Genomic DNA, 10,130 nt, shown 5'->3' on the forward strand with positions numbered 1-10,130 from the left:
CTCAGAAGATGTCAACTTCTTCTATTCAATTCAAGTGGATGAGGATGAGTTGATAACCAATATTTTTTGGGCCGACTCCAAAATGGTTTCAGACTATGCAATGTTCGGCGATGTTATATGCTTTGACACCACATACAGAAAACTAGATGATGGACGTCCATTTGGTTTGATTGTCGGGGTGAATAATCATAAGAAAACTATTGTCTTTGGTGCTGCACTTCTCTATGATGAAACCGCTGCTAGTTTTGCTTGGCTTTTCAGAACTTTCCTAAAAGTTATGTCAGGAAAACATCCACGTACAATTCTCACCGATGAAGATGCGGCAATGGCGAAGGCAATTCGTGAAGTCTTCCCTCATTCTCACCATAGACTTTGTGTGTGGCATATGAATCAAAATACTTGCAAGCACCTCGCCGGAGTTGTTGACGAATATAAGAAGTTCAATGTTGATTTTCAGCACTGTATATATGATATAGAAGAGGAGGATGAATTTGTAGGTGCGTGGGATAAAATGATTGACAAGTATGGACTGCGTGACAATTAATTGGTGCAAAGGCTATTTGAGAAAAAGGAACACTAGGCACTAGTGTATGGTAAAAATATGTTCTCTGCCCACATGAGCACTACCCAAAGAAGTGAAAGCATGAACAATGAACTGAAGAGATACATTAGTATTAAATATGACATGCTTACTTTCTTTGAGCATTTTGAACGGCTAGTTTCGGATAAAAGATGTGAAGAGGTGAAGTATGACTTTAAAGCAACACAGACTACTCCCAAGTTGAAGGCTGAATCTAGCTATATGTTAAAACAAGCTGCAGCTACATATACTCCAGCAATATTCAAGATGGTTCAAGATCAAGTGCTTCGAACTCTGAACTATGACATGATCCTTTGTGATGAAAGTGACACAGAGGTGAAGATTTATGTAGTAAAATTTCATGGCACACAACGTGAACATGTTGTTAGATTCATTCCAAAAGAAGAAAAGGTTAGCTGCAGTTGCAAAAGGTTTGAGTTTGCTGGAATTCTTTGCTCTCATTGCTTAAAGGTACCTGATATTAACAATATCAAGCATATCCCTGGGGAATATATCTTGAAAAGATGGACAATTGATGCCAAAGTTCTAGATATAACAAGCAAATGCAACCCACATGATAACCTAAAAGCAAGAATGTCTAACTGCTACAAGGAACTATGCATAATATTTGTGAAAATAGCTGCTCGTGCCGCTGAGTCAGAAGAATCATACTATAAGGCGCAATTAGCACAAGATGTGGAGAAATGCTTGAAAATTAGAGCTGACCCAGATTTGGTTAGCGTCGATCCACATTTGGTTCATGTTGATCCAAATTTGGTTCACGGTGATCCAGATTTGGTTAGCGCTAATCAAGATTTGGTCAGTGCTGATCCAGATTTGGGTAACTCTATTACTAAAGAAGGTACAAACTATACTAACAATAATTGCCTACACTATTGTTGAACAAAGACTGATATTTGGCATTATACTGGCAGGAACGAACATCGCCTCTAGTAGAATTTCAAAACACGGTGAGGGACTTGCAAAACCAAAAGGTATGAAGGTTAAGGAGAAGACTGTGAAAGGATCAAAAAGACCTATTGGTGGATTTGAGAAAGCAACTTCAAAGAAGAAAAAGAACACAAATGATATTGTGCATCTAGAGCCTCGTGGCCCCTCAACGGTATAATATTTAGTCACTCAATTCATATAAAATATTCAATGTGTTGACCTTTCTCTATCATTTTCGATAGGGTCCTTTGAAGAAAGCAACTTTAAAGAAAAAAAAGAACACAAATGATATTATACAACTACAGCCTCATGACCTGCCGACGGTAATAATACAATGTTGCTTGTTTCTTATAAAACATCAACTGTAGTGACATTTCTCTACCATTTTATATAGGGTCCTTTGGAATTTTTCACGAATCAAATGACTGCATATCAATTACACTATAATGCTATGCAAAGTGTTTCAATGCAACCATCAATTGGTAATGCCATCCCTATGCCACCACAGAATCAACAACTATTGGTTGGATTCCAACCATACAATACAACAATGGTAGAAGCATTCCACACTTTTATTTTTTCTATTTTTTAAACTTCAGTGCCACTGAACTTTGCTTTCTCTACAGGGTCATCCGACAAATAACATGTACACCTCGCTGCAGGGTACCATTGGGGCCTCTAACTCTGGTTTGATGACAGGAGAAAATCAAGACTTCCTCCATCAACCGAATCCAGCATCTATCCTAAATGCTTCAATGCTGCAATCAAGTGGTCATACCATCCCAATGCCACCGCACATCCAAGAATACGGCAATACTCCAGTGGTATAAGAAGTCCACACTTTCATTTCAAGTATAGTTTCAGAACTTCAATGAAACTAAACTTCTCTAATTTTGTGCACAGGGTCATCCAACAAATCACATGTATACATATTTACAACGGCAACTTTCCATGCTGAATTCCTCACCGCAAGGGAGCATTGGGACCTCTGACTCTAGTTTGATGACAAGACAAAATCAATTCTTTCTGAATCAACCGAAGCCAACCTAATCTATTCTATAAAAGGAATAGTTTTATCGCATGTGTATTAGACTTCCAAGCTACAAGTGATTTTTATTCAAACATGTATGTACCAGTTTTTTTTGAATGCTACTCCATATCCCTAGTCAAATATACTCGTTCATAGAACTATCTATGCACAATGTCCGCAGGCATCATGTTCATCTGACCGAACTACAGCCAAATATACTCGTTCACAGAATGGATTTGCACAAGACAGGACTCAAAATTAGAGATAGGAACAACACAAGAAGAAAACGAGATTTACCTGTGTCCTGTCCTGTGTAGGTGATGTTGATTCCACGAACTGCAGCCCGACGACTTTCTTGAGGACGGAAGTGACGACCCGAGCTGGAGCCAAAGATTGCAGTCCCTCTCCCCCCCTCCAAGCATCCCCGTCCCCTTTCTTCCTCTCCAAGGGCATATCAAATCCATGACGCTCTAGCTGCGGTCCCCGACGTCCTTCATCTCGCTCCCTCGACCCCTCCTCCAAGCTCATCCACAAGCCCGAGGCACCGCCCTCTTGTGTAGTCGCCCCGTGCTGGCTCGCCAACCTCCGCGCAACTTGGTGGCGACGCTGGTCCGCCGTCCGCATGACGCCGATTTAGGCGCCAGTTCTGGCCAAACTACAGCACGGCTAAGTCCGGCAAGCGCACATGGGCCGCGCCCAGCCAAGCGACGCAGGTCTGGCCGACCCCGATGGGGGGCTCCGGTGCCGGCCAAGCTGCTGCACGGCCAGGTCCGGCAAGCGCACGTGCACGCGGTCGGCGACCAGCCGAGCGGGGACGGGATGACATATGGTAGATTGTAAGCTTTGTGGGAACGGGCGGCCGAAGGAGAACGGGTCCACGAAACATCTAGGTGCACGCCGGACGGAGGTACAACAAGATCTAGGCAGCCGCAAGGACCTGGAATTTGGAGGAGCAAAAGCTTCAGCTCGAGCTCTGTTCAGAGAGAAGGGGAAAGATGTGGATAGAAGTGTATTGAAGAAGGGAATCTGTATTACGATGTGTATTTTTTTTCACACAAATTCTAAAGCGGGGCGTGCGTGGAGCCAGGGCCGTGCGATCGGTGCGCCGCATGGATGGTCGCACGCAGCGGCCGCAGGCAAGCCGCATCCGTCCAGTCGTGCCCGGGCCCGACCGCAGGCCGCTTCTCCTCCCCCTCCCTTCCACGGGCCGGCGCGGAGGTCGATCCCTTCCCACCCGAGCTGACCGGCAGCGCGCTCCCGATCTGCCTCCCCTTGCGCCCAGCATGTACCAGTGGCGCAAGTTCGAGTTCTTCGAGGAGAAGGGGGCAGGGCGCGGCGGGGGAGGCGGCGCCCCGGCCGTGCCAGCCGAGATCGCGGGCCGAGTGACCTGCTCCTCGGGCGGCCGCGGCCGCGTCGCGATCGGCTGCGACGACGGCACCGTGGGGCTCCTCGACCGCGGCTTCCGCCTCTCCTACGGGTTCCAGGCCTACGCCTCATCCGTCCTCTTCCTCCAGCAGCTCAAGGTACGTACACCCATGGAAACGCATCTGGAACTCTGGACTTGCTCGCCATATGTATTCGAGTATTCAATATTGGTCCTGTACAATCAGGAGACAGAATAAACAATGCTATTGTTTTATTATTCCGAATGAACTTCTAATTATGTGTAGTGAACATAGTTCGTCAATCCAAGATGGGATGATAATCATTGCTCTGTCGCACAGCTCTGAACAATTCCAGAAACTTACTAGTATAAGATTCGGCAACAAAACTTGCTTAAGGCTTCAGAGTTCGGACCACATCTTTTTGTTTATTGTTGGAAGGGATGAATTTCAAGTAAATTGGGTTACCTATATATCCAACAACATTGATTATATATATGCTAATCTGCTACTATTTCTTACTGACAATATGGTGCTTACCTTTTTGTCACTAATTTCTTACGTACTCTACCTCGGTTTCTCTCGCTGTTCGTAATGCATTTCCTCTTATGTTTTTTCGTTTGTGTTGTTTTTATCATGATAATAACAGCTAAAAGTGATATTTACAACTTAATGCCTTTGTATGATTAGCAAAGAAATGTTCTTGTCACGGTTGGAGATGATGATCAAGCATCTTCACAGTCATCGGCAGTCTGTCTAAAAGTTTTCGACCTTGATAAAGTACAAGAAGAGGGTTCAAGTACGACAACCCCTTTCTGTGTTCAAATTTTGCGGGTCTTCACGAATCAATTTCCTGAGGCCAAGGTAAATCCTCCCCTTTGCAGCTTACCTTCTGTGTTCTTCTGCTAAGAAAATTTGAATATACTCCCTCCGGTCCTTTTTAGTTCGCATATAAGATTTGACTGAAGTCAAGCCTTGTAAAGTTTGACCAACTTTGTAGAAAAAAGTGCCAACATTCACAATCTGAAATCAATACCACTAGATGTGTCATGACTTAAAGTTTCATATTATATAACTTTAGCATGGCAGATGTTGATTGCACGCAATAACATCCTATTCTACTTGTAATACTCTTTTTAATTCTGCAGATTACATCATTTTTGGTTTTAGAAGAAGCTCCTCCCATCCTGTTTATTGCTATCGGATTGGACAATGGTTGCATTTATTGCATCAAAGGTGATATTGCACGTGAGCGTATCACACGCTTCACATTGCAAGTTGAACCTGTTTCAGACGGCACAAGTTCACCTATTACTGGTCTTGGGTTCCGAGTTGAAGGGCAGGCACATCAGCTCTTTGCCATTACTCCTAGTTCCATAACCTTGTTCAGCTTGCATCATCAACCACCAAGGAGGCAAACACTTGACCAAATTGGTTGTGAGACCAATGCCGTAGCAATGAGTGACCGCATGGTTAGTGTGATATGTTCTGTTTTTGTGCTTGTTCATTTGTTATTCTTCAAATCATAACTATACAAACTTCAAATCATTGTGCTTGTTCATCTGTTTGTGCATTTATTTCTTCAAATGTGCTGGTAATTATGTCTTGGGACCTATTTGGTAGTTGCCCCAAGACAGCAGGGTACAAGGAATAACATGGCAAGTTTGGTTAGGCCACCTGTTAGTCTCATAGGCCCTTGGTCAGTATAGTTGTTCTGCACAGCCGCTACTAAAAAAAGCTGTACCAGTCTACCAGATCTCCACGTGATCACTGAAACTAACTAAGTCCACATAAACAATTCGTGCTGCAAAATTTGGAAAGAGTTAGCTAGTATTTTTGACCTGGAGCTACTCAGTCAATTACTCAATTTATTACATTCCTACCTGTGTTTTGCTGTTAAGATTTTTAGTTAAAAAAGGCACGCATAGGCTTTAGGTCATAGCAAAATGCCCAGCGTTTAATTGCGCTTAATCTGCGCATAAGTGCACGCTTTGGTCAGAAAAGCACAAGGCAGTGGCAAAATGCACGATTAACGCCTAGCGCTTTTATAAACAGTCCAATTTTATCTTGCTCTACTGCAAACCTTATTTGTTTTTATTTGTATCTGTGCAGGATCTGATTGTTGGTAGACCAGAAGCAGTGTATTTCTACGAAGTTGATGGTAGAGGCCCTTGTTGGGCTTTTGATGGTGAGAAGAAGTTTGTGGGTTGGTTTCGGGGTTATTTACTTTGCATAATTGAAGATCAGAGAAGCCGAAAGAATACTCTTAATGTTTACGATCTTAAGAATCGGTTAATTGCGCATAGCATGCCTGTGGGGGATGTTTCACATTTGGTCACTGAGTGGGGCTATATTATTCTCATAATGAGTGATAAAAGGATACTCTGCATTGGGGAGAAAGACATGGAAAGTAAGCTCGACATGTTATTTAAGAAAAATCTTTATACAGTTGCAATCAATCTTGTACAAAGTCAGCAGGCTGATCCTGCTTCAACTGCCGAGGTTCTACGTAAGTATGGTGACCATCTGTATGGAAAACAAGAATATGATGAGGCCATGTCTCAATATATCCACACCATTGGTCATCTTGAACCGTCATATGTTATACAGAAGTTTCTTGATGCAAAGCGTATCCACAACCTGACAAATTATCTAGAAAAGTTACATGATAGAGGATTAGCATCCAAAGACCACACAACCCTTCTGTTGAACTGCTATACCAAATTGAAAGATGTTGAGAAGCTGAACCATTTCATCAAAGATGAAGATGGGGTAGGTGAAATTAAGTTTGATGTGGAAACTGCCATAAGAGTATGTCGTGCAGCTGGATATCATGAACATGCTATGTTTGTGGCCAAAAAGGCTGGGAGACATGAGCTGTATTTGAAGATTTTACTTGAGGATCTTGCTAGATATGATGAGGCGCTGCAGTATATATCTGGCCTTGAGGCAAACCAAGCTGGTCTTACTGTAAAAGAATATGGAAAAATTCTTGTGGACCATAGACCTGCTGAAACTGTTAAAATACTGTTGAGGCTTTGTACTGATGGGGGAGATCCTACGACAAGGAGAGGTTCAAATAGCATGCGCTTGCTTATGATACCTTCACCAATGGACTTTGTAAATATATTTGTGCACAGCCCACAATATCTCATGGAATTTCTAGAAAACTATATCAAAGCAGTCAAGGACTCACCTGCTCAGACAGAAATCCATAACACCCTTCTGGAGCTGTATATATCAAAAGATTTAAGCTTCCCATCTATGTCACAAGAAAATGGCTTTGATGATCACAATAGTAAAGAAAGAAAAGGGAAGGAAATTACAAACGGCTATAAATCAGGCACAAGGGAGAAAGCGAAACTTGGAAAAGAAGAAAATAAAACAGCAAAGGATATTGTTGACAGACAAAGGAAAGGACTTGCTTTGCTGAAGTCTGCCTGGACACCTGAGATGGAAGAACCTTTGTATTCTGTTGATCTTGCTCTTATCATTTGTAATGCAAATGCATTTAAAGATGGCTTGTTATTTCTGTATGAGAAATTAAAACTCTACAAAGAGGTTATCAGTTGCTACAAGCAAGCTCATGACCATGAAGGTTTAATTGCATGCTGTAAGAAGCTAGGGGACTCAACTCAAGGAGGGGATCCATCTCTCTGGGGTGACCTGTTGAATTATTTTGGTGAGCTTGGGGAAGATTGCTCTAAGGAAGTTAAAGAGGTCTTGACCTACGTTGAGAAGGCGGATGTTTTGCCTCCAATTGTTGTCCTACAGACACTATCAAAAAACCCATGCCTGACTCTCTCAGTTGTCAAGGATTACATTGCTCGCAAACTTGAGCAAGAATCAAAGCTAATCGAAGATGACAGAAAATCTGTTGACAAGTACCAGGTTAGTAGTAGTTTGAATGTGATACTCTGCAGCATTTCTTTTCTCTATTGCTATTCTCAACATCTTTTACAATCTTTAGGCAATCACTTAGTGTATCATAGTTTGGTGTCGGTATATTACTATGTAAAGGATAACTAAATGTGCTGTTATAGGCTCAAGCTAGATATTAGGGAATTTTTTGTTCAGCTGTTTGTGCCAACAACTCTGAAGCTTTGACTGAAATTTGTTATTTGAGGTTGTATAGTGCGCAGCAGCAGCTCTTAGAAGCTGGCTTTCGTTCGATGAACCTATGTACCTAAAACCCATGGTTCAGTAGAAATCAAGTTTTTTTTTACATCTAAACCGGTATCAAGTTTTCTTTGCGAAGAGGAGGATGTGTAGCATGCCATTTTGTCCTAGTATGCTGATGTTCGACAATTGACTTCTGCATACCATGCCACAAGTGAAGCTCGAACTCACTTTAGAGTTAATATGTTTATTGGCATAAACATAATTATCATGCACACTACATAATTGGAGTGGTTAATAATTATAGTGATGTTTTTCTTTGGGACTTGGGAGGGTAACATGTAAGAAACTTTGCTTCCACGCTAGCAATAAAGTGCTTGAAGCTGGCAGTTATCAAAAGTTCAGTCTTTCATACTGCAGACATGTCTAACAGAATGACATGCTTTTGATACATTAAGTTTGATCATTCCAATAAAATTGGTGACCCAGTCATATTTAGTGATGACGGCAATTTTCAGATTCTTGCTAAAGGGAACGATTGTTATAAAAGATTTCTCTGACGTAGCAAGATCTGAGCAAATATTCGAAACTTTAGCTGGAGTACATTAACACTCTTCAGTGATCAAAACAGGGAACGCATAATGAAACGAGATTTTTTGTTTATACAGGAAGAGACAGAATTGATGAAAAGGGAGATAGAAGACCTCAAGACAAACGCAAAGGTTTTTCAACTAAGCAAGTGCACAGCATGCACCTTCACCCTTGATCTTCCTGCTGTCCATTTCATGTGCATGCACTCGTTCCATCTTCGCTGCCTTGGGGACAATGAGAAGGAGTGCCCGGAATGTGCACCTGAATACAGATCTGTTATGGAGGCAAAGCAGAAGCTAGAACTAAATGCCAGGGATCATGATCTCTTCTTCAGGCAGTTAAGGGGTTCGAAGGATGGCTTTTCTGTGGTAGCAGACTACTTCAGCAAGGGCGTAGTGAGCAAAACGACGATTCCACCTGAAAATGCCCCATAGTGAAGAGTTCAGCCACTGTTTTGCATTGTACAGCTTATACATCATGTTTATTGTGATTCAAGTGTGCTTACGGTTTCCATCAGTCACTAGCATGTGCGGGCCATGATACCGAGCCTTTCCCATGTACTCAGTTGTGCTCACTAGCCTATTTGATCCATGCTCTGATGTTTTTGGTGTACAATGGCGTTGTAACTACTTTGTTCCAGCCGCCCTTTTTTGCTGGGTGCTGGAAATAGGTTGCTCGGAGTGAGCTTCTTCCAGCATTTGAGTTTTGGTTATTCGGTATGTGCCCTTATGTTGGACTGCATAAGTTTCTTATGGATTGCATTTTTAATTGTTAAAGCCGGATTTTATTTTCTGTTTGAATGCACACCATCTTGTGGTACTTTATTAAATTAGATAGAATTATACTCCCATTTCTGCGACAAGTAATTCCGAACGAAGGGAGTAGCTTTCTTCTCGCGTGTTTGGCCGTTTTACGTTAGATATCGCTTTCAGTTTTTTTTACCTTTCTGGATTTGTCTTCATTTGAGCTGATTGCCATGTGAAATTTGGGCATTCATTCATTTGCAGGTGGCGCCTCGTAGAAATGTACTACTCCCTCTTTTCCTTTTTTTTTACCTTTCTGGATTTGTCTTCATTTGAGATGATTGCCATGTGAAATTTGGGCATTCATTCATTTGCAGGTGGCGCCTCGTAGAAATGTACTACTCCCTCCTTTCCTTTTTTTTACCTTTCTGGATTTGCCTTCATTTGAGCTGATTGCCATGTGAAATTTGGGCATTCATTCATTTGCAGGTGGCGCCTCGTAGAAATGTACTACTCCCTCCTTTTCTAAATATAAGTCTTTGGAGAGATTTCACTATGATGAATCACGTACAGAGCAAAATGATTGAATCTACACTTTAAAATGCATCTATATACATCTGTATGTGCTCCATAGTGAAATCTTTACAAATACTTACATTTAGAAACGGAGGAAGTACCTCTGTACTAAAATATAAGAAATTCTTGTAGGCTAGCGTCTTACATTTTGATAAGGA

General features: G+C 41.9%; 1 protein-coding gene across 1 annotated transcript; it reads left to right on the plus strand.

Annotated features, from left to right (window-relative positions):
* The first annotated feature begins 3,690 nt into the window (after window positions 1-3,690).
* LOC125537770 (vacuolar protein-sorting-associated protein 11 homolog) lies at window positions 3,691-9,429 on the plus strand. Its single transcript, XM_048701086.1, has 5 exons — window positions 3,691-4,084; window positions 4,634-4,807; window positions 5,092-5,415; window positions 6,056-7,834; window positions 8,731-9,429. Exons 1-5 carry the CDS (start codon window positions 3,845-3,847, stop codon window positions 9,085-9,087), a joined length of 2,874 nt encoding a protein of 957 aa, XP_048557043.1. The 5' UTR covers window positions 3,691-3,844; the 3' UTR covers window positions 9,088-9,429.
* The last annotated feature ends 701 nt before the right edge of the window (window positions 9,430-10,130 follow it).

The sequence above is a fragment of the Triticum urartu genome, chromosome 2 (assembly GCF_003073215.2).
Source record: "Triticum urartu cultivar G1812 chromosome 2, Tu2.1, whole genome shotgun sequence".
NCBI classification, from domain to species: domain Eukaryota; kingdom Viridiplantae; phylum Streptophyta; class Magnoliopsida; order Poales; family Poaceae; genus Triticum; species Triticum urartu.

Coding starts and splice junctions, on each gene's coding strand:
- LOC125537770 (XM_048701086.1), top strand. CDS start 3,845: ATGTACCAGTGGCGCAAGTTCGAGTTCTTCGAGGAGAAGGGGGCAGGG. Junction 4,085..4,633: donor TCTTCCTCCAGCAGCTCAAG/GTACGTACACCC, acceptor TTGTATGATTAG/CAAAGAAATGTTCTTGTCAC. Junction 4,808..5,091: donor ATCAATTTCCTGAGGCCAAG/GTAAATCCTCCC, acceptor TTAATTCTGCAG/ATTACATCATTTTTGGTTTT.